This window comes from Centropristis striata, chromosome 2 (genome assembly GCF_030273125.1).
Source record: "Centropristis striata isolate RG_2023a ecotype Rhode Island chromosome 2, C.striata_1.0, whole genome shotgun sequence".
NCBI classification, from domain to species: domain Eukaryota; kingdom Metazoa; phylum Chordata; class Actinopteri; order Perciformes; family Serranidae; genus Centropristis; species Centropristis striata.
In genome coordinates, this window is record NC_081518.1 from 36,137,454 (window position 1) to 36,165,407 (window position 27,954).

At 39.5% G+C, this 27,954-nt stretch overlaps 1 protein-coding gene across 1 annotated transcript; it reads right to left on the bottom strand.

Annotated features, from left to right (window-relative positions):
- Window positions 1–72: 72 nt before the first annotated feature.
- Window positions 73–15,921, bottom strand: mmp2 (matrix metallopeptidase 2). Its single transcript, XM_059353873.1, has 13 exons — window positions 15,655–15,921; window positions 15,244–15,470; window positions 14,110–14,258; window positions 13,091–13,219; window positions 12,135–12,308; window positions 11,411–11,584; window positions 9,652–9,825; window positions 9,196–9,351; window positions 8,902–9,028; window positions 4,596–4,732; window positions 3,819–3,978; window positions 3,396–3,505; window positions 73–1,255 (listed from the first exon to the last, which is right to left on the bottom strand). The coding sequence occupies exons 1-13, from the start codon at window positions 15,808–15,810 to the stop codon at window positions 1,152–1,154; spliced, it is 1,977 nt and encodes a 658-aa protein (XP_059209856.1). The 5' UTR covers window positions 15,811–15,921; the 3' UTR covers window positions 73–1,151.
- Window positions 15,922–27,954: the final 12,033 nt, after the last annotated feature.

Below are 27,954 nucleotides of genomic sequence, written 5' to 3' on the forward strand. Positions count from 1 at the left end.
TTCACAAGCTTAATTGTGACGGCCCATAAATGCATCAAACAACCTCTTAATTTCTCTTTCCAAGTACATAGAGTTGCTCCTCTGTTTATCACCAATCCACATTATATTGACAATCTTTATTGATGACAGTAACAAAGTGCACAAGCATTTAACACAACACAAAACACAATGACTGTATTGTTAAATCCCAAGAGAGAAAAGATAATATAAAAAAAGATTATTAAACAATACTACTACGGTACTTTTGTCATGATTCCATCATGCAGCAAACCAATACAGCCTCTAGAGGCAACCTGTGCCTTTAATCTTCCTGTACCATTAGTGAAGGGAAATGCAACACAGAGTTCCCATGACAATAGTTTGGTCTCCATATTGAGTAGTTCCCTTATATAGTTCTATTCAAAGTGCTAACCAAATGAAGAATAATGTGTGCCTGCGAATACTACTTCCCAACATCCAGAGGATACTATGTAGTCAGACATAGTTACACAGCATATAAAATGTATATATATGTAGGACTATAGGCAAAAAGCAATCTCTAAAGCACCATTGTCGGTCAAACACATTGTGCAAATTCATTCTGTCAAATGTATTGCACAACAATGAGAAAATTAATTAAAAGTGAACATTTATAAACTGCACTAAGTACACTGGACGCAGAAGAAATTCCAAGCCAACATGAATTCCTCATATGGTGTAATACAAACGTTCAAAATTAAATTTGTATAAAACGGCAATATCTCACAGCACAGTATAGCACTGCGTTCAATGCAGTGTTGACATACCTGATGTCTGAGTTTTTAAAAAAACAAACACGAAAAAAACTATAAAACAACAAAACGGGGACTACATATTGAAATAAATCTGCATCAGCATAACAAATAAAATGTCAACATCACACAGTAATATAGCAAATATCCAGTTGCCTAAGTACAGCTTGTTTAGAAGGTCCTGGGGTGTCTGTCTACGAAGCTGGAGGCCGGTTATACAGGCTGGAAGCAACATGTCTCCCACGGAAGTGTGCAGAGTTGCCACGATAAAAACTTACAACAGTGTGCACTGTGGCGACCTCAAGTTGTATGCGATACTATGGCAATGTCCTCATGAGGCCAGATATGATTACATGAATAAGCCAGACGTTTTGGAAATACTCAACAACCGAGCCAGTCCTTTGTGATTTCACCCAACTTGACAATCTTCAAGCTGCTGTCTTCCAGTTTGAAATAGTGGTCACCTTTGAAGAAGTAGCTGTAATCTGTTAAAGACAAGCACAATGCACAATTATTTGCTGATTTCCATTTAATTGCTTGTCTAAAATGAAGGAAAACTACCATGTAATAACAAATAATCAAGCTCAAATAAAAGCATAGAGACAAACGGTATAATCACTTTCAATCAAAGTCGAGAGGATTAAAACATCAAATCTGCTGAAGCCAATGTTCAGCCACTCTCTGAATCATGCTAATCAGGAAGCATACAGAGGCACCTCTGTAGAGGGGCACAGACCTGCTTTATATAAATATGTTTGTCCACTGTGTGGGGAAGGGGCTACGTGATGCTTACAGTAATGTGTGTATGTTAGGAGAGCAGTAATGGAAAAACCCTGGTTGCATGCCATAGACAAAAATCTGCAAACCACCTCTAACCTCAAGGATACATACCTGTCTCGGTCTCTGAGGAAGTTTACCCGTGGAATAAAATTCCCCACCATATATTTTTTATACTAAAGTTGAAAGCCCTAAATCTAAGATAACCCGTCATGAGGTATTTACCCAAATCAAATGAAAGCATGAGACATTGAACAACTGCTCTCCCTCCCTCTGACTGTCTTCTATCAACATCAGGCCACTGATGACTCCTTAATGTCTCAACTACTCCCTTTGGCCCGTTTCACTTACTCATTTTCAGTCAGTTCCTCGAAACTGTTCATTTCTGGCTAGATGGCGTCATTGCTTGCTGGGTTGTGGTATATGAGGGGTTTTATTGACCGAGGCATGGTGCCAGACCTGCTGATAGAGCTGACTGGATTTGCCTGCAATCTCAACAGAAGGAATGCCAGCCTGAACCATATTAGCACACAGAGAACCAGCTCTAATCCAGCTCTGATCGAAGCACCACAACCCACAAAAAGCCAGTTGGACAATGGGAATGCGTTTTGCTGTTTTGTCTCTATTCTTTGAGTTAAAACTAATTGAATGGTCATTGCTGGTTTATTTATTCGATTTTTCATACTCCTTCCAAGAATGATTGGTACATTAGTTTAGCATTTATGTCATGTTGTAAAAGATTAGTTTATGTGTGTCGTATTCATATTGTCACACTCAAGACCATCTTGTGATGGGATCACATCAGTCACGATGCCAAATGGGGCCAGGGGCATAAAATTTCAACTTTTTTATCCTTTTACTTCTGGCGCCTTTGCTCGGACTACACCAATTTTCCCACTCAGCCTTTATTTTGGTCTCAACTACATATCTGTAAAGTTTTGTGACTGGATCCTGCATGGTTGTGATGCTATTGTGAGGATGAGGTGTCACAGGTAGACAAACATATAAACACCTGGCAAATCACTTCTGTGGTAGTTTCTGATACAGTAGGTGTCTCCAACACAAACACACACACACACACACACGGACTCACAAGGTGACAAGGTGACAAAAGGTCCAGACAGAAAGACAGAAATATCTCACTATTTCTAGCTATTGGATGGAATTCCATGAAATGTTGAACAAAAAGGATTTATGACTTTGACCATCCACTGACTTTTCTTCTAGCACCACTATGAGGTTGATATTTTAGTTTTTTAGTGAAATACCTTAACAACTATTGGATGGGTTGCCATGAAATTTGGCAAAGATAAACTCGGATTGGATTGGATAAACTCCAATAACTTCTGTTATCCTCTGACTCTTCATCTAGTGCCACCACAATATTGACATATGTGGTTTTGAGTTTGAAATTGATACAGGCATTCATTTCCTTGTGAGGATTAACAGTAACGTCTGTGTTTTTTCACCATCATGAGCATGTTAGCATGTAGCTCAAAGCACCACAGAGTCTCACAGAGCTGCTAGCAAGGCTGTAGACTTAAACTTGTTAGATTCTTATAACTTAAATAACTTTATTACTTAAAACCAGTGTTGTTTGAAAGATGCAATTGAAAATCCAATTTAAACTTGTGGTATATTAAGTAGGCTATAAGTATTATTTGTATTATTTGTACAAAGACCACTTTGCAAAGCAGTCATTATGGTCCTTTCATTTTCTAACAGGGTTAGTTCATGCATTCAAATCTGGTTCATATCTGGTGCTGCTAGCTCCTGGTTGAATGCCCCTTCTTCAAAGCAAGCAGACCCTTAAAAATCACAAATTATGTGAAAAGAAATATTTATTACCAATGCCATTAAGACTGAAGGCAGAGTCGATGCCATCTGGGATGCCATTCCAGGAATCAGCAATGAGTTTGGGGAAGCCAGTGTCCATTTTCTTCTGACTTTCATCGTATCTGTACACATAAGAAAAATGCATTTGTACAATATAGTCCTTTAATGACCGCCTCACATTTCTCACAAACTAAAACACACCACTCACAGTTGGCCAATAAAACAGCACGAATCAACATCAACAACACGAATTCCCATATTGTGCAAGTGCTAACAGAGCTGTTGTGGTTCACAGTGCAGCTAAGGTCATACCAAACGTTAACTAGATCCAGACGCAGCCCAGTATTGCAAGAGGTGATGACACCAACAGCACAAGCTAGGGTGTGTCAGACAAGGGTTTTAGGCTCACAAACGGTTGCATAAGCTCCTCCTCACCTCCAGAATTTGTCTCCAGAAAACAAGTAAGTCTTTCTGTTCTTCCTAAAGCTGAAGGCAGCATCGATTTGCTGCAGGTCAGTGGGTAGTTCAAGGCTGGAGAGCCTCTTGGGATAGCCTTTCTCCAGCGCATCTGCCTTGTAGACCCACATCTCGTTGCCTGGGAGGGAAGAGTTAGTAAGTAAAAAAAAGAAGAACCAAGTATAAGTATTAACAATGACGTCATATTTTTTTTCTGGTGCAAGGTAATCACTTTAACACTGAATTGTCTGTCTGATCGAGTTATTATCCCATTTTCATTCAAATCTATTCACAAAATATATCATATTGTCAGTATAAGGTCACCATTCAGGATAGTAAGCCCCATAACGTAACCAGCCCTGCTGTTAATGTCTTCAGAGCTGATAGATATATTATGTAACTTCCATCAGTATTCAGGAAGGTTGTCATATTAGTAAAATGCAAAGAATGTACCAAGAAACCACTAATAACTATGGTGGAATATCTCAAGTGTCCCAAGAGTGCACACTGCTCACAACAACGCTCAGCCAACATTCCTGTTTCTCCTAATATTTCAGTTCATATAACTATCACTGTTAAGGCAATTCAAAAGGTAAAAGAGTGAAGAAACCTCTTTATTACTCTTGAAAGTGTAACCATCTGTTTCTCTGATCACCATAGAGGTACTGGGGCGATATGAACAGGGTGGACAGTTCATGTAATATGACAAAAAGGCCTTAATCGGCTGTTGCTCTAAAGTTCCAAAGTCCAGCATACCTGCGAAAAACACAGTTTTTTCTTCCACTGGATTTTCATAGGCGGCGTCTATCTTGGCAGGCAGGTCTGGCCAGTAGGTGGCCACCAGCATAGGGCCGGTGGGCTTGCTTCTGAAGTTTACTGACCTGAACAGGAACCTGGCAGAAAGAGAAGGAGTGGGTGAGCGGTCGTAAGGTAGATGAGCTGGGGGATAAAATGAGTGAGAGTGAAAAAAGGGCAGAGGGGGATGATGATGAGGAGGTGGGGGAAGTGTGTGTATGTGTGTGTATGTAAGAGGAGTTTTTAGTGTAAGTGCTTCACTGGCCGGGCCAGCTACAATGGCCTGATTCATGAGCATCTGGTTCTCGTTAGGACTAAGGCTGCAGACGCCAGCGGAACAAGACCTATCTTGCCCGGATTTCCAATACACAGCTGCACAACAACGGCAGCTTCCCAAACTCTTTTCCACTGACCTATTTTCGAAAAAGAAAAAATCTGCCGATTGCAAAAATGAGTTGCAATAATGATAAAATGGAGATTAAACTTCATGAACATACGGATATATTAAGTTTTGTATACATCTGTTTATAGGAAAGAGGAGACATATTTCAATCTGAACCAACCATCTATAAATTGCATTATTTTGGCAGTGTTTTTGTCGATCAATTTGTCGAGTTTATGCGGTGTTGCAACAATATCCAGAGGGCTTTTCTGTCTTTTCTTCCTGTCTCTATTTAATTAAAAACAAAAAAAAGAAGTAAAAGATCTGCCTGGCGGCTGGTTCAGAGACAGGTGGACAGGATATAGCCATATACAGTAGCATATATAGTGCTGTACTTTACCTTATTGTGAGAAGTAAAGTACTGTTATAACTGTGTGATTATCCAGGTTGATTACCTGCATTATGATGCAACCATAATGTAACTCTGACATTAATACCAGCAGTCATGATATTCAATTAATTAATTTTGAATCTCATACAAGTTTTAAGTATGGAAAGTCGAAGTAATGTTAATTATGTGACTTCCCGTAGACGGTCTGAAACATGCTCTAAAGACAATATACTAAGCTAAAAGTCCCATGACGAATCTGCAGTCCAGTGGAAACCTGTTGGGCAGAAGATTCACTGGAAAAGCCAACTGGCAGTCAGAGGGGCTACTCATAGTTCATAAATTACAATCCTTAAGATTTTTTAAACATTATTTATGGTATTTATGCATTTCTTCTGCAATGTCCATTCAGTATGTTGAACTTTGACCAGTGAAGTTGCAGCCTCAACCAATGGCAAAGATGTTTGTGTGGTTGACCCCACTGTTATTGGCTGTAGTTTTCTTAGTGAGCCAAGATGGACAAGGCATTGATTATGGCTATTTCTCATTCAAACAACACTCAGACTAAATCTGCAAACTGATTATTGTTTGCCTTACATCCCGCACTACCAACATTCAGCACAGATATTGTCTCAGCAGGTGATAGTAACTGCTAGCATTCATGTATTGTGCCCTGATGCAGTGCAATTTGTCTCATTGATGACACCTCACTGTTCAGTGTTTTTACACAGCCACGGCTGTAATAGGTTACTGCTAATGCAAACATTTCCTGCAGATTAAAAGTGTTCAAATTGCAAAACCTTTTGCAAAAGTCTTTTTCTGCATCTTTTTATCAGAGGATGCATTTATTTTTTGCAAAGGAGAGCCACAGTGATCTGTTAAAAGAAACAACTTGAGTTTGTTTGGCTGCACTGTAAACAGACTGTTGCTCTTCTGTTGCACTCCAATGGCTGCAAATCGCATGTTTGCCACCAAATCAGTCAAGACTGAAATCTTAAGCGTGATAACTTGAATACTATGGATTGCAAGCAGCTTCTGTTAGCTACATGCTAGGCTACAAGCACATGAGTATGGCTGAATAGCAGCAGACCTAGTCAGTAGCTTTCCAGACTGTTTCTATGAGACAGACTTTATAATTGCCTTCTCCTTAAGCCTCCAGACGGGCAGACACTGTTTTATGCTGAGCTCAGGGAATGCTATAAGTATTACTCATTGCATCATGTCAAGATTTGTCCTACATCGTAAATCTGCTGAGCCAGGAGAAAAAAAGGTATCCCACTTTTACAATGAGAGAGTCAAGTGAGCATTAGCCCTGGAACCCAGAGGGCAGTGCTTTCTCTCTGAAGCTATAAAACTTGGCTTGTAGCAGAGCTCCACAGCTTACAAACCTGACATGGCCTTCAGGCAACTTATTAAGTCTCTGTGAAGGTCAGAACAACAGGCCTGTACTGAAACTTTACTAATCTCAGAGATATACTGTACGTTCACTTCCATGCTTTGAGATTACTCTGTCCTCAATTCCTCCCTTTCACATCAGTCTTTTGGTGCTTGGGAACATTTTCGCATAACAACTGAAATTCCAAAATATTACATGTAGCCTTTTATGGTCACACAAGAAAGTCAACAAACACAGTTAGCTGCTGAATTTCCCAAACAAAAAGCAAAACAGTGTCAAAAAGGTGTTAAATAAGTCAACTAATTTTAAATAATGCAATATATCTAGTCTATGCACTTTGGTAATGTTTCAGCTAGTGTACAAGACGGACCAATGTTCTTCCCTCACTGGATGATTATGATTGCTCTTGATTATTCATATCTGTTGAAGTTCGCCCATCTGCAAATACCCAAACATTAGCAAAGTCCTTTGACTCAAATAGAATATAAGGAATATAAGGAATATTAAGCTTCCAAAACTCTAAATAGAGTTTTACATCTGTGTGTTATGATTAACAATCATAGGGCTGCAATGTCATGCCATTTTATGCCATTTTACAATCATTCAGATTAAATTTAGGTACTCTTCTCTGAGCAGCAGAAAATACAGTTTCAGCCCAGCTTGATTTCCAAAAGACAGGCCTTTTTGTCGGTGCTGCTCTGATGAGCACTGTGAGTGTGTGGAAGAGAGCCACAGCGAGGTGAAACGTCATACTGTATTAAATCAGGATTTGTGAGCAGGATTGTGGCTTTTTCTCGCAGTTTCTAACTCGAGGTTCTTAGAGAGGAAAACCAGGTGAACTGAAAGACTACACTCTTCGGTACTGAGGTATGCTGGCCTGTTTGCTTTGGCCACATTTATGGCCATGACAGCTATACAGCTCTGCTAACCTTAAAACTGCAAGGAGTCTATGTTATAGCACAGCTAGAAACATTAACACATCATAACTAACAAGGGAACTATTTGTGTTTTCTATCAGTTCCTTTTCTACCACATAATTGCTTTTGTTCTAAGAGACTCTCAGGAGATTTTATTTCCTTAACAAACTTCAGATGTGATGAAATGTTCATCTTCCTACGGGAATATATTCTGACTCACAAAGCTTGTTGACAAAGCCGCAGTACTTCATGTAACTCCTCTTCCACACAGGGTCAGCCAGTAGACACAGTAAGCTTACAAGACTTTGCATTCACTGGCGCCGGTGAAGAGGGAGGACTGTAGACTGTGTTTATAACTGATGACTGTTTTGGTTGTCACTGCATGAGTAGAGGAAGAGTTTGTTTTTTACCTCTTAGTAATTATCACATCATGAAACAAGCATCTAAACCACAATCTTTAAGCTGCACAAAATTGCAATAAGAGAAACAATAATTAACAAGTAACTCAAACTGCTCATTGCTTGTGGGGAAATGATTATGAAATCTGACTTGAGTCATAAAGTCAGAAGTAGGCTATTGGGTTTTGTTTTTCGTTCTTCCCATAGATTGCAGACAGGAATTCAGCCAGAATTCGGCAATGCTTCTTAGTTTCTAGAGCGTCATACATGGACCTTTCATTGTTTTTATTACTCAGAGAGCTAATGAAAACATTGAAGCTAGCATATTCTAACATGGTCAGAAAGTTTGATTTTGGACGGAGGGCCAGAGTCCACAGAGGAATCGCGCATATGAACAGCTCGTAACACCGCAGGTATTAAGAGAAACAATACAGGCATTTCAAGGAAGACGGCTGGCTCTGATGTGATAATAAGTAAATGTATCCAGTCCCTACAATAACTGCTCCAGAGTTCACTTGAAAGCGGTCCGAAACCATCGCTTCGTGGCAGACTGAAGAGCAGTTGTTTGGTTTAAACAAGAGTTGGATTCCAGTTTTTACACCAACACAAACAAACTGCACCGAGTGGATAAATGCTCCAGGGTTTGGTTCATATGTACGATATGAATACGTCCCTACTGTATCTCATTTTGTCCAATCTTGACTCTTATACACTGGCTGGAATCTGGTTCAGGTCAAAACAATGTTAGGACCTCTTGTTTGATTTAATTTAACTTGATTTGACTACCTGTCCTTGAAGAAGAAGGTCTCTCCTCTGATCTGTGCAATAGCATCAAACACAACTGGCTCTTTACAGATGTCCATTGGAGTGACTGGACCCTGGGTTGGAGGCAAAGGACCTCCTGATGATGCACCTGTTTTTAAAAGATTTTGCAGAATATTTCATCTTTGAGGGAGGATTATACACTCACAGTACATTCATCTTTCCTGGCTTCTCATAAGAGAAATATCCAAATGTTTGTTCTAGTATTAGGCATGATCCCCTTCCAGGAAACTAGCCACACATGACATTTCATCTCACCGTAGAGCTCCTGGATTCCTTTGATGTCATCATTAGAAAGTCTGAAGTCTTTAGTGAAAGTGTAAATGGGGGCCATCAATGCTCCGGGGTCCTGAGAGTGCTCCAAGCCAAGGGCATGACCAAACTCATGGGCTGCCACCAGGAATAAACTGTAGCCTGGAAACACACACCAAAGGAGTGTCACTGTAAACTGTGACTAAATACTGACACTGTATAGTAGAATATGTGAATTGGATAATATGAATTGGTCTTTTATGTTGTCAGCTACAGTCTACCAGTGGCAGTACTGTATGAATAATCTTGGTAGGTGCCAAATTTCTTAAGTTTTCTCATCAGGTCATGTCAGACTGACAACCTAAACCTGACCTTCACCTTTATTTTCTTGTTCATTGTAAATGTGCGAAGAACAGAATGACTAATGCATACACAAGAACTGACCACATATACTATTCGTACCTTGGTCAGGACAGAAACCCCATTTGCGGTCATCATCATAGCTCTTGCTGGTAGCGCACCACATCTTGCCATCGCTGCGTCCAGATGAGGTACAGGCCTCATAGGTGTCACCCAAGAAGGTGAAAGGGAAGACACAGGGGCTTCCATCTGCATTTCCTCCCACTGTCGACATGGCTGGGGGGGGACAACACAAGTGTAACGTAAATGTGTAGGGAGCTCATTCATAGGCCAAAATGTTTCTTCAGAACAGTTTGTCTTGTATTGTGAAGTGAGCACAGATGGTATTGAAAACAGCATCATGAAAGCACTGGCACAACACACATGACATCAATAACTAATCCACTGGGCACAAAACCAAAAAGCACCCGCCCAAATTGATTTTTGTTCAAAGAGAGATCATTTTCAATTTGGCAAGACTGGTTAATGCTGTTTAGAAAAAAAATACAATTTCTTATTTAACACAAGCTATCACACAAAGCTTTACAACAAAGCTACTTTCCTAATCTATTAGAACCAGATGAAAGCTCCAGTGGTTGTACCTCTCTCTCTCTCTCTCTGTCTATCTCCCTCCCTACTACACTACCAAAACCTTTAAACCAGTCCCACTGACAGAATGGAAAATAAGCCCTGCCACTGCACATTAAAATACTTTCACAGCCATTCAGCAGACCACGAGCATTCCTGTAGACCAACACACGGCAGGGCACCATACAGTACACTGCACATCAAAATAAATATGGCCAGTAAAACGATGTATGTATGCATCTCAGCAAGCACATAACCCTTAAACAGGACTAATGCTGCAAAATTCTAGGAATATTCAAGGAGGAAAACCTTCCACGGGAAATTCACAGGAATTTTTGGGAACGAATGGGAAATAAAATGGAAATTTAAGGCTTAGTTGCTCAGGATACTGTATTTAACATAAGCAAACCTTTTACAATACCATAAGCAGATAATATATTAATTTGCGAGATAAATACACCAATTAGTCAAGTACATACAATGTAAAACATGGCATGTGGTGAGTTAGCTAGCTACCAGTAAGCTAAAAGGGAAGGCAACAGTATTGTGATATTGTGATAATTTGAGTCGACAATATCAATAATAGTTCCCCAATGTTTACTGCTTTGTACAACAAAATGAAAGGAATTAGATTAATTAAAACTCCTCAATCAGCTCAATCAAGCTACATATCCCACATGGTAACAGCTAACTACAGTTAGCAAATACTATCAGAAGGTGTCAACAAGGCAATGTTGTGCAATTTGAATCAGGCTAATGCCTGCTGGTTAACTGTAGTTTTATTAAAAATTACGTAGCCCTTTGGCTTAGGCAGTGTAGCAGTGTTGGCAGTAGTGTGGCTGCACATGATGGGAGAATGCACTATGTATGAAGAGGGTTGTAATTTTACTTAATTCTATTAATGGGATGCTAGAAAATTATTACATGGGATGGAGGAGTGCTCTGCTGAATGCATGCATGGTTATAATTCAAATTACCAAAACATTTAAAAAAAAAACCTAGTATTGTGTATTTTCCACCAAAAGAAGTTTAAAGTTAGATTTCTAAATTGAAATTGTGCAAAATTCCCCAAATTACCACAGTACACATATACAGAGGACAATACGTACACCAGTAGGCTATGCGCACATTTGAGGATGTCTGCAAAACTGATAGGGACAATACATGTCTAGCCTACTTGAAGCATGAGGCAGTACTCTTGACATGTGACCAAGCATTAGAAGACGCCACCTACCAGTTTCAGGGCAGAATCCAAAGGTTTTGTCCTGGTCATAGTCCTCAGTGGTGGCACACCAGCGGTAGCCATCATCTCTGCCTGAAGTAGTGCAACTATCATACTTCTCTCCCATGAAGGTGAAGGGGAATTTACATGCAGCGCCTTCTGCATTTCCACCAATGGTGAAAAGTACTGTAAAACAGACATCAACAAAGACACAGTGTTGTTAAAGAGAAACTAATAAAAAATAAAGAAAAAAAGTGGAACAGAAGATTTTTACATCAGTACAAAAGCTAAACAGAACAGACGGCTTCCAGTACAAACAGGCCTCACTCATGTTCTCATATAAAAGTACATGCACGTTGGCACTATGCTGTAATGGGCATGCTATCATGTTAGTTTCATGGACAACAATAGAACACAGATAAACAAAATGTTTAACAAAGCCCAGTCTTCTAAAGTGGGGCAGTGACTTGGAAAAGAAATATTCCATAATCTAGTCCAAACAAAAAAAACAACAATTTTCTGGCATACTGTTCAACCTACTTTTTTTCTGTCCAAAATCAGCAGAAGAGCTTTGAATATAGCAAAAATGTGATATGAAGTACTTTGCCAGTATAGAAGACACTGCTTCAAATTCAGTTCAGATGCAAGTAGGGCTGAGGTTAAGTGGGGCCACAAAAGTGACATCGCAATGCCGTATTGTTTTAGTAAAAAAAAAAGAACCACTTGGTAAACTTACATTCATGGGGGCAGAAGCCATATTTGCCGTCGTCATCGAAGTTGTAAGTGGTTGAGCACCACAGGAAGCCATCATCACGGCCCTGAGGTGTACAGCTGTTGTACTCAGTGCCCATGAACAGGAAGGGGAACTTACAGAACTCCCCATCAGCATTGCCATACTTCACCTTCACCACTGTTGAAAATATTAAGGATCATATTGATACTTTCCATCTTTTATCTATAACTTTATGTTTAATTACAAACTTTTAAAATTGTATCACTGTCATCCATTTCCCGAAACAATATAAAGGAGACATGATGTTCAATATGATAGACTGCCAATCTCAAGCAAGTAAACTAAAATATTGTTCAGAGCAACATAGAAATAAGTGGCTCCTGTACCTATGCAATATGATTTAAAAAGTAGGCTCTCACACATGAAATGTAGTAAATGGGATAAGACTTGAAAAGGGACAGATGCAAAGAGAAAACAGTACATTCTAAGTGTTGGGAGACTTCTTTGTGCCATGAGACAGGGAAAATAGGTTTATAGATTACTTTTGCACAAATGATGAATACAGACAAGACGATTCTGAATAATAGGAAATACATGAAACTATTTGGGTCAATGCGTGCAAATGCAAATGCCTGCAACAGAGATTCTTTTCTATTCAGCTTCCAGATGGCTGAGGTTTGTCATATCCAGTGCCAGATAGTTCAGACAAAGTTAAGAAAATCAAAACAAAGTAGTTGAAAGTCAAATGTATTATAAATGTCTCTCCAATGTGATGCCTGTACTTTATTTTCCCTATACTGGATATGGATATGCAAAATCCACCTAGTTTGCACTCAGTGTATCTTTAGACAAATAGAGACAGATTGTACACCATTACTGCACAAACCGCAAACAGTTTTCGTGGAGCTTTTGCAATACACTTTTGTTCTTTTGTTTATGTAGAAAGGTTTCCTCATTACCTGAGCCTTCTCCCAGAGTCCACTGCTCATCATCATCAAAGTGGGAGTCTCCCCCAATTCCTGGCCCTGGAGCAAAGGCATGAGCCAAGAGGCCATCTTTGCCATCGAAAGGGTAACCATCTCCGTGCTCTGTGGATGACATCATTCAATATTAATCTTTAAGGCAAATCAGAAGTCATTTTCTTTTTTCTTTTCTTTTTTAGCAGGCACAATGAGTACAGCTATAAGCTAGCCAGTAAGTGGCTAGAGAAATGAGTCTGAAGAGGAAATACTAAAAAAGAACAGTAGGGAAAACATCCAAATATTCCTTATTATTTTGTGTCGGAAAAAAAGTTTCACATCTTCTGAAGTGGCTGGTTTTTGTTTGTGTTCCACTATAATTTTCAGATCTTTATTTTTATGATCAGCTATGGCTTAACAGAATGATATTATGACACTGTGTGTGAATATCAAATGGTTGTTTTTGTTGGAATGTTGGGAATGAGCTGCGTGGCTAAGTGTTCGTAAAATATAGGCTGGTGGTGTGTTGAGTCACTGTAATAACACGCATGTTATTGCTCCTGCACCATTAGTCAGCGAGGCTGTGAACTTGTTCAACTGTTTCCTAACTTGGGTTATGCCCCAACATGGTATATTTATTATCTTAGGAGTAGAAGACAACTAAACATAATCAAAACTAAGTTATTAGACTGCTTAAATCTTCAATTTTTTACCTGCACTTTATCATTTTTAGGAAATAAATATGTAAGAATGCACGACTGTTCCCCACATCAGAATTAAGACAAAGATGACAAATGTGAAAGTTGCAATCAGCAGTGTTTTTGAGGTCAGATAGGGATATTATACTATAAAATAAACCATATTTTTTATGCAGTTTAATTTGCAAACACAGAATTGGGTTTCACCTGCTCACAGATACTGACTACAACTGACTACAGTTGTCTTTAAGATAAAGTATTTATAAATACATTATCTACAACATATATACTGTTCATTATAGATATATATGTATGCCATACCATTGCGGCCAAAATTAATCATGATGTCAGCCTCTCCGTCCATGAGGCGGGTAAATGTGAGTGGGGTGACATCACTCCATACTTTGAAGGCTCTGAAGAAAGCATCATTTATGACTTCTTCATCCAGATCGGGACTGTATCCGAGGATTCTACAAAGTTAACAGAGAGTCAGTTTCATTCTAAAACAAGGAAATCAATCATGAAAAAACGTGTGTAATCAGGATAGTGGCGGTGGCTTTTTGAATGTTTGGAAAAGCGTGTATCGCAAGATCAACTTTCCCAACTTCAGCTCATGGAAAAGCAGCTAAACAGAGTAAAAAAAAAAACAGTTGATGAATCATCTGGTGAAAATGGTTCCTGAAAAAGTTTTCAGCCACAAACCCTGTTCTTTGCCTGTCTACACAGTCCTTTCTTAAAAACAGTCTAAGATCTCTTAGTTGCTGTTGTTTTTGGCTTGCAGTCTTCCTTACAAACACACAGGCAGACGGGCTGGAATGATCAGGGCACACAAAACCGCTGATATAAATAAACCCATTCCACATTGTTGTAAACCTCAAACAGAACGAAAACAAAGGACCTAACACATACTGTGTAGGAATGCTGGGCTAAGCAAGGCACAAGATGCAAGCGCCCAACAACGGATGGGGGTGGGGTGGACTGTAAGTTGAGGGAAGGGTGGGGGGGTCAGGCGGGGCCAAACTGTGGTCCATCTCTCAAAGCAAACACACTCTGGCTTTGTATTTATACTTTTATGTACTCATCAAACACTGCATTGAATTATAGTCAAGCTGTAGTGTTATTTAGTGACTTAGACATATTTTAAGTAGTATTTCTCAATATTTACATCTGGATTTACGGGCAGCAGTTGGTGTTAGTTAACCTTTCTGTGATTAGCAAACATCTGTCCTGATGTGATGCATGCAATCTAAAATAACTATAATGAGCCCCAGTTGTCCTGTTGCTACTTTTATTACGGGCCAAACTGCTTAAAACTTCCATGATGTCATTATTTCAGTATCACTAATCCGGAGGCCGGGACCCACTCCCATTATAAAACACCCCATTGCTGCTTACAATTTAGCATTTAAAGTGCAAGATAAATAGCAAACGTGTGGGGAAAGTTAATTCCCTGACCTGTATGTGATGTCTTTTTTCTGCCACATGGGTTTCCTATGGAAGAAGTTGTAATTGGCCACATCTGGGACGCCACAGCGGGGCTTTTTCATGATATCCACAGTTTTGGCATCAATCTCTCCAGTTTCTTGCAGAGCAAAGAACTTTTGCATTTTCTTCAGGGTGTCCTTAAGCACCATAAGGTTGCATCTGTCTTGTGGGCATCCATAAAACTTATTCAGGTAGTGCTAAAGGAGGAAAATAAACATACAGATAGTTAAATTTTGCTTTATTATGTTTTTCTATGAAATGATTGCAATACATAAATAAACAACGATTCCCAAATATTTCAGTAGTTCAGAAGTAAACACTTACTTAACAGCTGCTGACCTACTTAGACATAGTTTTAGGAAAAACAACCAATAAACTTACCAGAGCAACTTCTTTGTCTGTTTTGGGAGTCGTATCGTCTCCAGGAAACCTGATAATAGGCGAAGGGGCTGCATATGTTGCTTGAAAGGCGATGAACTGCACCACAAACAATTTGAGAACAATCCGACGACAGCTGAATATCGTCGGTGATCCCATTTTTCCCAGTTTAACGGTACGTTAGGTTTGGTAAATGCCGTTCGCTCTGGGTTGCACTCCTTTCACCCAGTGAGCTTGTGTTGCTTCTGCTCCTCTGCAGGATTTTTTTTCTCCTTAACGGGACATCCTGCACCCCTGCTCTATGAACTTTCTGAGTTCTGCTTGCACATGCACTTTTTTTCCTCCGACAGCTTTCTGCGCACTCTTCAGGTTGAGAAATCGGAGCGGGGGAGCCCACAATCAAACACAGGGATGGTTTCATCATTACTCATAGCGACAGTCACTCGGCCCTGTTTTTACATGAGAGGAGGGTAGCTATTATGTCCACAAATAACAGCTGATTGCTGATGGATGCTCAATTATTGCCATTACCTATTTCCATATTAGACCGCTTACATAACGGCCTGGAATTGAACTCAATGTGGCAGAAATGTGTAGGCGTTAAAGATCCCCCACTTCAACCCATCATCATCTCGCAAGCATCATCATCAACACACAGGTAGAACCAGCATTTAGGCTCATGTCATTTTGCCTAATTTGGCAATGTTACTAATAATGGGTTAAATTCTGGGATTCTGTACAGGTGGATGCAGTTAATTTATGTCCCACCTGACATCAAGAATTAATTTCATTAATTTTCATTAAATCCATATTTTTCTGCCTTTTTCAAGGAACATGGGTATGCACAGTGATATTGCACAGTCAAATATACTTTTTTTTATTGTCTGATATCACTCTTTCCGGCACATATTATTGAAAATGATAGCACAACACTCTTTACACATGACTTTATTATAGCCCTAACATAAAAACACACCAACACCCTCCACCAGCAGTTACAATATTGGCTTGAAATCATAATTATATTTACTTAATTTTGCTGAGGGACAGGCACAGTAAGTGAAGAAAGTGATGCTGACGTCTTGCTCAAAGTGGATCATTTTTTAAATAGGATTGCATTTCTTTCAGTTTAAATAAAAGACACAAGACTGTCAATATTTTGTATAACGTATTACATTTGATACCTCAAATGATATAATGTATTCTAAATACTTTATATAACTTACTTACTGCCACTGTCATGTGGTAGGTGCACACACAGGTTTTTGCACTTTCTCTAAAACAAGAAAACATTTGGGAAATGTGTCTCATATGGAATGTATTAAAAATCGGGCCAGCAGTTTTTCTGTGATGCTGCTGACAAACAAGATAATTAAACCAAAGAATAAACCATCAAAAAAACATAACCTCCTTGGTGAAATTAATAAAGTAATCTTTTCAAGTACTCTACTTTTAATGACCAAAACTGCATTCAGAATAACACCAATTTAAGCTGTAACTGTAAGGCAATACAATTACTCATATTTTGTTTTTTAAATACATAATCTGTTCCATATATTGTTACTCCCAGCCTTGACAATGACTTTGCCGGTGGAGAAACACAGACAGCCAGCTGTAAGCAGACCAAATCATTTTAAGTGATATATTGACATCTGGTGGCAAGATTTGAAAACTCACCTCAGTATCAGCTGAAAAGGCCCAGTCAATCAAATGCAACTAAAACCACAATAACACTGAATTATCCTTTTCTTGTTTTAATTAACTTTTTTTTTTAATCTTGAAAAAATTAGATTACGACTGGTTATCTAATAAATTACTATTTACATACACTAAACTAGTGCATGGTTAAGTATTTCCAACCTGATTTATTAAACTGAGGAGATCTGTGCATAAGCTTGGAAAATGAAAGGCCACATCTATTTCATAAGCTGTCGTATGCTATTATGTTTTCTATGCTGTGGCACATATGAATGTGAATGAATGTTTGTTTTTCTTTCTTTCTTTCCATTGTCCTCTGCACTTTATCCCACTGTGGTGAAGTAATTATAAAGTACTGCATGAATCCATGTTGAAGATCACTAACTCATCACAGCCTGAATGTTCCCTGAAATAAGTTCACAATCATTGCCAGAATTCAGATCATAATGCAGTGACTTGCACAGAAAGTGAGAGTAATTTGATTGAGGTTGCAGCCATTGATATTACTGCCCTCTGGTGGCCGACATGGGCCTAGCATCTGTGTCTGTTCTGAGGCCCTTGGAGCCAGTCTTCTTCCTGACTTGCAGTCTACAGTATAGATTAAGGATTTACTCTAACTGTCTTTGACATCTCTTTGTTTCCTCTCTCATACTGGATTACTTTGAACAGCACATGAGAGCGGACTCTTTAATAGAGAAAGCTAAAGGACTTTTTTTTTTTTTTGCAAAGAGATCTGACAGATGGATAGCTCACAAACAGGATTTTGTGGTATATCTAGCAAAGCAATTTCCCTTCCCTTTAGCTAGAGTACAGTTAATTTTTCATAGCCGGGGCTGCTGTTGGTGGTTGCAGAGTGAATTTAACATCCATTTTCCAACAATATCCAGGGCCTGTCACTTTGGAGCAGGAGCTTTATTTCATGCACTGATACATGCTGCCATCTCCTCTAACTGACACACTCACAGTGATCTCTGGCAGAGCCGGGGAACAGAATGGCTACCTATTAAATGTACATGGGCCTGCCTGTCCAAATAGAAAATGCTGAGATGAGAAAAGTTGAGCCACAGCTACAGTAATTGAATGCCTTTGTGCATATGAATGCAATTTTGCAGGCGAAAGTGGCATAAAGAGATTGAGATGATAAGGTTTGATTTGCATGTAAATTGTTTTCTTTTTTTGCCTCCGAAGCTCCGTCAAGACTGAAGCACCACACAATGTGTGTGTGTGTATGTGTGTTTTGATGAAATAATTTTGGCTTTTAAAAAAAAATGCATGTCTTGTTGCTGTTGATTGCAAGTGCATCGCTTCCATTTGTATGTGTTTGTTGCTGAGATGGCTGATTTAAACACAATCATGCTTGTATGCAATGCTTTACACTAGTAGAGCTAATATGTTCTTCAGCATTTAAACTGCAACATATAAATCACACATGTCACCGTCATTGTGGGCAATTTATGTATTTATTTTTTAAACAATATTTTCATTCAACTTTTTGTGTATTTTACACATACAAATAGACAATGGCAATAAAAAGCTAAAATTAAACATTGGAACATGCAGTCATGGTTTCTGTAATCAAAGCTAATCAGCATATAACATAAAGAAGGAAATAAATAAAAATAAGTCCACAACCCCTTAAATTGACTGTTCTGAAGCAATAATAAGGTTATTTGGACACATATAGCTTCATGTGCCACCTTTATTCCAACAATCTTTAATATCTGAATAACTGTTTTCCAGTATTTTATTTATTTATTTTGGAATGTCCCATACACAGTGAAAATGGGTGGAGTACCCTTCTAAACATTTAATGCAAGTATCAGAGACGTCAGGCGACAAGCAGTTTAGTTTAATCTGGGTGAGGTAGGTTTTCATTAAGCATTTATATTGCAATAGGTTAATTCTTGTATTAACTGATTGTTTTCGAGCTATTAAGACATCCAGTCTCCATTCCTTGAGCTTGTCAATAGGGGACTTCTTATCACATGACATAAAAACTGTATAGAATAAAGAAATCTGACTTGAATGACTTTCAGGGATTTCTACATGTTATACACATGCAACTTGCAATGCAATACTGCAATTTGCTTGCTCTGGTCGTACACCGAACAAACTCGTGTCATTAATTATGAGGATGAGTGGCTTCCTCCAGCATGCCAGCATGGCCTCCTCTTGCAACTGGGAATGGGACATTCTGGACATGAAGGCCAGGCGTATCATGGCTCTCCAGCTGGCTCTGGATCTTCAGGCCCATTGATTGACCCCAGTCCAGCTGAACAGACCGCAGCCCTGGATGTCACCCTCTTCCCCTCAACCCGGTTCCACTGGCTCCTGCAAGGACCCAGAGAGATCCTCTGATGGGTCATCAAACCAAACTGCCTGTATGGTTGGCTAGCACCAAGGTCATGAATGACAAATATCACGGTCCCACTGCAGCTCCAGCCACTCCTCTCCTCTCACTCCAACTCAGAGTGCTTGAGAGGACGGAGTGTGTAATGTTGAATACATAGTTAGCCTGGGTGTGTAGTTAATAATGACACTGAGTGGTTTAGAATCAGTCTATTGGCATTGTTTGTTTTATGTGCTTTGCAGGAGTAATTAAGCAATGGTTGCTGAGTAAATGAATGCAGCAACAGCCCTGTCAATAAATCTGTTTCAAGATAACTTAATTTGGCTAAGCACTGTGTTACAGAATATTGTGACACATATTATATCACTCCGTTTGAAACATTCTGATGATGAATTATTGAACATAAATCCATTATCTTGAACATATTTTATTTATGAATGCACCAAGACACTGGAGGACTTTAACACTGCAGGGTAATTATTGTTCCACATTGTGTCACCACTCTTCTCTCAGATGCAACTGCCAGAGCAAACTGCAATGAATCAAAGAATCGCGAGTTTTGATTGACATTTTGTGTGTGCACAAGGCCCAAAGCGACATTAGCCGAATTGCTTTATTTAATGCTTTCTCCCACATTCTGTTTCTCTTTTAGCACGCCTTGTAAACACTGATGCAATAATGCATTCCATTATACAGAGGAGAGGAGATGAGTGTCTCTCATGGCTCCTCTCCATCTCAATAATAGGTCAACAGCTGTATTTAAAAAATTAATCACATTCTTGGCAGTCGCAAAGGTTAGCTGCGACGCTCTGAGATGCAATATTGGAAGCTCAGATCAGCTGCAAATCTCGGCGGAGATGAGGAAGAGTTGCCTTTGATGAGTACAGCATGTAAATGATTTGTGTGTGTTTATAGGACACGGGGCTGGCCCTGCCTCACTCCAAGACAGCGGTGTCGGCACCACTCTGTGGCAGAGGCTGGCAACAGCAGATGGAAATAAGCAGGGGGGAGGGTTGACCCCACTACAGCACTTCACAGTTTGTACTCGCTTTCAGCAGAATGCTTCTCTTTCTTTTCCCTCTCCCAGTCTGTTTTCACATGAAGCCTTGTTTAAATCTGTTTTTTGAGTCTTATTTTCGTATTTCTGGGGCCTGTTTTCTACATTTCCCTGCCTTGTTTCATGCAAGAGTCCACTTATATTTTAATATGTTTGCTGTCAAAGAAGTTCTCTGTGATGCAATATTATTAGATCCTTTACACAGAAAACCAAATAAAGTGGCAGTTTCAGTATTTTTGCAATGAAATTCACATATTTTCCAAATATCCTCAGGATATCAGGGTTCAATGTGAGTCTTTTAGTTATTTCAACTCAGGACAACTAAACAGCTTGTTTGTTATTGCCATGTTCCCTGATGGAGACATTACTGGCCTGTTAGTGTGATCTTTTAAGAAAATTGAAATATTGATGCCTTTCTCACATCAAAAACAAATTACTCTCACGGATATCTTGAGGTACGAAGACACGCAGATGAAATATAAATGTCCACCTTGGATTGCTTTTAGTAATTCTGAAATATTCACAGTGGTAATTTTGAAGTGTTGTGGCTCTTGCTTGTTGTGCAGCAGGCTGACACTTGAGGATGAATTTTTCAGCAGTGATCTGATTTGGTCGTCACAGTAAATGGATAGCCTTGATAAGTCAGGAACATTGCTACCTGGATTGTTGGATGAAAATGAAATACTGCATGACGCAAGTGGGTGAAAGGAGTGTTGAAATAATACTGTGCGCCTGGTGCTCTTGACAGATCAGAGAGATGTGCCGCAGATGAGCTATTATGTTGTTTGCACATGTCAGCTTGGAAGCTTCTGTCTAGTTGCTTTAAGCATATGAATTAGTAAAAGAATTATTATTTCACCCCAATGTTCATCGTTTGCTGGAACTATTTATGTGAAAAGACTGGTTTATAATCTGAGGGTCCCACCTCAGCCAGAGTTCATACATTAACACCAGCTTTTTATGCTAATGGTGATTTTTCTCCCTCTGAGTGTAATTAGGAATGAGAAAACAATCAGAAGATAAGTAATCGTCTATTAAGAGAGAATTAGAATAGTGTTTCCAAAACAACGGAGACCCTCCGGGAAATCAGATTCACTATCATTTCCTCTCATTCATTAAAAGAAGAAGAGGACCACGCCTGGCAACTCCTTCCTGTCTCCTCCAGCTTTAAAACTGCATATCCTTTTGACATATTTCATTGCCAACACTGTCCTTACTTCAAAACCCAGGTCAGCTTTTCATATTTTTTAAAAATATATCACTTTTGGGAAGTTGTGCACAGTCAGTCAGGTGAGGTCTCAAGCAACTGATCCCTCAGGGTGAGCAGACCTTCATTCAGGGAAAGTGTATTACACCAAGGTAAGAAGCTTTAATCTCATTTGAGCACACAAACAGATTAACAGGATTTGATTTGTATCTTTTTAGCATGCTTACATTACGTAAAACACCAAACCTAAACAGCTGGACCTAATTTTCTTTTTCTCTGCCCCCCTTGAATTCAAACATCAGTCACATTTGAAGTGGCTCATACAAATCCCCACAGTCACCTTTACCGAACCTGCTTCCTGGAAGATAACAGCGATGCCTTTAAAGCTCAATAAGCCATTCATTATTATGGTTTGGGCCCAGCGTCACAAATTCCAGACAAAAGTGAATTTCCTTTTCCCTGTCAATAACAAGCTCGATGTCACCTCTGAAGGTGAGGGAGCATGATTCAATAAAGTTTTCTCTTTTTTCCCCTCTTTGACCCCTAGTCACCTTGTTAGCAAGAGAGAGTTGAATTACAGTTCTTTTTTTCTCCAGCAGGTACCCTACAGGCTTCCTAGAAACACACCACACTGATTATCTTGTAAAAACCTCTGATGTAGCTTTTTCCACTGTTAAAGATGTATTTTAGGTTCATGCACTTCTTAAAGAAACAATGCATATAAATGCTGCTTCCACATAGCAAACAATAGCGATAACATATTTGCCGAGGTTGCTTCCACCAATAAAAAGGGATTTTCATTACTGATTTTACCATGAGTCCAGTGTCTAGACGAGCCGCATGAAAACAGCTTTGTTGTGTGATGCAGAAGCAGAGGTGTGCCGATGTATGAGCCAGTGTTCTGGCCCTGGAAGCCATGCCTCCTCCTATTGCTGCTACCTGTGATCTGAGTCTTGTCAGGCCGTGTCTGCAGCCCATAGGCCCCCCGTGTGTTTAAGGACCGGATAGCATGCATGTCGCCGCCGTCCATGTTTGCAGGATATTGAAAAAGACCTTTGTCAGGAAGCTGAGGCCCACTGGCCATTGGGGAGCAGTGATCGTGCTGCTCCAAATTACCATATCACCTTTCTCTATTCATCCTAATAAACAACAAAGTCAGAAGTCTAATGGTTGACACTCATGCAACGGACTCTTTAGCTTTAAAAGAAGTGGCAAAACACAAGTAATCTCCTGGTTCTCTGTGTGCTTTTGCACCAGAGTTTATTTATTGCTGCATAAAATAATATATAGCTAACAAATGGCAGGCAGTAACATATCTTCCTGAGTGCATTGTGTTTGCAGCATTGAAATGTGACTAGAAATGAATCAGTGCACAAGGTAGCGCTGTTGCTATTACTATGCAAACCAGATAGATGGCTTACATTTAATTTATATAATATTCCCTGTAGAATCATTTTTATTACGGGGGATCTTGGTAGGAATATTTGGCCTATAAAGAAATTAACTTTGTCTCTTTACTAAGTACACCAATGCATCAAGCCATTATCTCCATGATAGATGAATCATATTTGATATTACGCAAGACAAATGTATTCATATTGCATATTTTTCTAATTTTTTCCTGTCTGACCATCTGTGGGTGTTACGTCTTACCAAGATTAATCCGCTGATCCTATTGGGATAGAGGGCAGGTGTTTTTTCCCCCAACACACAGTAGTAAGTAAGAGCTGATATCAAAGCATAATCCACCATATTAAATTTTAGATCTTTGTAATGTATCAGGCATAGTGTATTCCACAACTGGGCCATACTGAGACTTGATTTATTCTGTATCATCATTTGTGTGTCTGTGTGTACACAAAAGGGGGCAGACTACGGCCAGAAAAGTCACACGTAGAGCATCATGAATATCACCAACATATGAAATAATACTTTGTGTCCTTGGATCAGTGTGCTAAATGATTTAAGCACAATGACCCTTGACTGGATTAGAGGGCGGAGGGTGAATCAGGGGGAGAGGCAAAAGGCAAAGGTCGCCCTCTGACATGGTCACTGTTGACCCAAATTCCATCTATCCTCCGCTACAAAGACGGGATGATTATTTTTCCAGGAAAGTGCAGCATTTGATCCCACAAACACCTCTTTCTTTCCTTAAGTGGCTAAGTAAGGTGTGATTGAAGCCAGACAATGATTTACAGAGACAACTCTCACCTAGCACGCTGTTCGGCCTGTTCCAGCCACTGTCTTACATGTGCCCTCCTAAATTCACTTATGTAGAACACTTGTGTTTCCCAAGGCGTTAGACAGGACGAGTGGATGCACAGACAGATTGCAAACTAGTGTTAATGATCTGCCTGTCAGGCAGAATCTGTATTACTTAATCTCCTGGTCCTGCTGTACATGATCAAAGCGATGCAAATGCAATGGGGTATTGATTTCTACAGCATCCCGCTCCTGCGCTTCTTTCACTCCTTTTCCTGTACTCACAGTTTCAAACCACATCTCTTGACCCAATGTAATTCAAACAACGTTGAAAAATAAACCTGTTTTTATGTTTAATTTAAAGATGTTTTTGCATGATGTTTTTGCAAAAATACAAGTGATGATTTCTTACTTGATGTTCTTCTGTAATCTCCGTCAGCTAGCAGTATCTATCGTTTGCAATGTTGTTGCAAAATCAAGTATTAAATCGGTATATCTCATTGCGGATATGAAACTTGTCAATTGAAGATGAGGGGATTTAGGAGGATACAGAGCTGAAACAGATGGTTTTCTTTGATGTGTCCTAAATGCTAATCCTGTCAACCTTTCACACAGACAGCTGTGATTGATACAGTATGACATATTGTAAAAGTCACATTCTGTGTGATGTTGATTGTCACCTCTGTAGTCTCCTGTCTTCACAAATGATAGGCTGTTCCTAAAAAAACAGGACATCATAGGAAGGAAATGTAACTGATGCAGTTTTCATCAAGAAGTCTGTCTGAATTTTGGTTAAAATCCTTGTTACTACTCGTGAGGAATGTGACCGGACAGCAACGAAACCCCATTTAAAGTCCCATTCTTGAAATGTGAGCAGCCACAGTGAACTCTCTGTCACAATGAAACATGGTGATTAAGACAGCCAGTGGGAGATGAAAATGAATTCCCTCGGCTCTGAAGAGGTGTTGTATGGAATTGTCACAGGTCACCCTCCAGGCGCCTGGTGCTTGCAAAGTAATTCATCCAATGCATTATCCCAATAATGATAAATTCCAAGCATTATGAATTGGGATGTTTCCTCACACAAGACTTTAAATGATATTTAGGTAAAAGGTCTAAGGATCATTAGCCTTTTGTTAAATTCCTCACGCGTTGTGATTGCAGACTGGAGATTCTGTGTAATCTCCAAAAGCAATTTGTGACATAGAGAGACAGAGGAAAGCCTTTGTATTTTTAATTATATCATACCAAAACAGTTGTTCTGTTTATTCTTATTTTCTTCCACATTATGTCTTATTTGTTTTATCTGTGTAAATGTTACTCATGCAATTCAAGTATGCTGGACAAGCATTTTTGGGCCACTTGGGGGCAGCAGAATCAAACTGTGAGCACACTGACAAGTTATTACAAGCTTTTCAGTTGAAATCTCAAATTTGTTGCAAACTGTTGCTTATTTGTACAGGGATGGGAGTTGATTAGACCAATTCCATTATTGATTCTGCTTATTGGTCCGATTCTTCATCGATTCCCTTATTGATTCCTGATCCATTTTGCGTTTGGAAAAAAAGTAGGCCTACACAGTTTCAAGTGAGAAAATTGAGTTTCGAGATCAGACAATTTGGGGCAGCTCTCAACTGGAACCTGTTCTCCATTGCCATCTCTACCCCTAAGTGAAATATCTTATTAGCTGTTAAATGATCTACTGTATTTAGCTAATTGCTAAATTGCTATCTGCCATTTTGTGCTGGGAGAGTAGTGTACAATAGGGTGTGTCGTCTTTTGCGAAAGAAACAGCTGACTGCAGTGGCCAAAAGTTATGCTAAAGTAAGTGATAATCCTCTGCGTTTTTATCAGTATTAGGAACTCCCCCAAAGGTATTAATTATAGCCATCCAAGGCCTTACAAATGAATGTCACCGTGACTTAAAAACATTTTTTCATAACAAATTTGTCAGTAATCACTGATGCATGTTTGAGACCCTTGTGTGTCTTTATATACAGTATGTCTGGAACGTAATCCCATTTTAAGCCTTTCATCTTCCTTTATATCGGATTCTTAAAAAAAAATTTAAAAAAGTGAAATACAGTAATGTGCTTTGCCTTGAGAATGAATATATTGACTATATATTATAACACAGAATACTCTAGGATGATTTATTGTCTCCTATTTACAAGTGCTAAACTACATATCAAAATTGCAGACTGTTTGAGTCTGCTGCAGATTCATCATATTTAATGAGTAAAGTAAGTTCAAACAAAAACAGCAAAGAAAGTTGCAGACCAAAAGCACATATCATGTAACATTACTGTTTATTGGTCCCGTATGATTGTAGGCCTTTTCAGCATTGCTGTCTGCTCAACTCACACCCAAAATAGTGGCTGTGCTTGTGTGTGGATGGCACCCTTCAGTTTTCTAATTGATGACTACTGGGTGCTGTCCGACGGAAGCAGTCTGCTGGCACACACACGAGAGGAAACCACTGCCAAGACAGCTTATCTATCAGATTGCTCTTTGAACTTCAGGCTTATGAGCTGCTGACTAACTCAGACTCTGCATGGCGGCGTACTGCAGTGCCCCTTGCCTTCCTTCCTCTGCTCAGTCCCTGAGACCTTGTGGAATCTACAAAGTCAACATTTGAGTCTAAAGAAGGGAAATATCCTGCTGTTTTCCCCTCACAAATGTGTGCAATCTTTGGCGCACTGTGATTCCGACTTAACTCTAAATGGAAACAGTGTTGTTTCTTTTCTTTCACGCCACCACCTAGCAGCAGAACAGCGTGTCAGACCACTTTCCTCTGGATAATTTCAGACATGAGAGGCCCGTTTTAGCCCTCCCTATAGCCCCCCTTTGCCCGCACGGCCTGGCCTTCATTAGGCCGACTTATTGGTTGCACATGGTCAAAGTGGACTGTGTGTTATCCTCACGCAAAAGGTGCTGAGGAAATTGCTGAGTCTTCTGTCATAAGACAAGTTCTAAGGGCGATTTCCTTGGCTTGCTTTGCACGCGTGGCCTGGCGTCAGCCCGGTGGCAGGAGGAATAATGAGGCTTAGAGTGAGCAGGGCCTTAAACCTGGCAGGTCCTCATGCCTCACAGAAAACTGATATCTACAGTGGGCCGGACATGGAGCCCTGAGGGATCTCTGATGCCGTCCTCTGGGAGATTAGCTTTGCTACCCTTTGCCTTGTATGCTTCCTTTCTTAATTCACTAAACTAATAGTGTACTCACACATCAGGGAGAGAAACAGATTAAATAATCACACTAAGTGGCTTCTGGTAAAATTGTATAACGTGGGTGAATTCATATGATTCATTATGTGTGCAAAAAAAAAAAAGAATTACAGACCTGGTGCTGCAATTCAGCATAGTTGGCCCAGTGAAATGGAGTCCATCTGATGTGTTCATTATTATGCATCTACTTGTAGGAATGCTAGGATAGGAAGGATTTTTTAAATTTTATTTAATTGATAAAAAGATATGAATCAGAAGTTGTATTTATACAGTTCTTTCTAAATGAAAGTCCATAGAGGTCCGTGCATGGAGGACGTTGGGTGGATGGATGTCTCAAACATACACAGGAGACTGTTGGTCACGTCCCATATGAAACCAACTGTCAACATTGAGCTATTTAGGTAACACATGTGCTCATTGAAACCTAACCATGATCTTTTACTGAACCTAAACATGTAGTTCTGGTGTCTAAACCTAACCAAACTGCAACTGTCTCACAATGTTAACCACATGTTTAAACTTTAGCGTTGTTTCAAATATCATTGTTAACCGGGGTGTTTA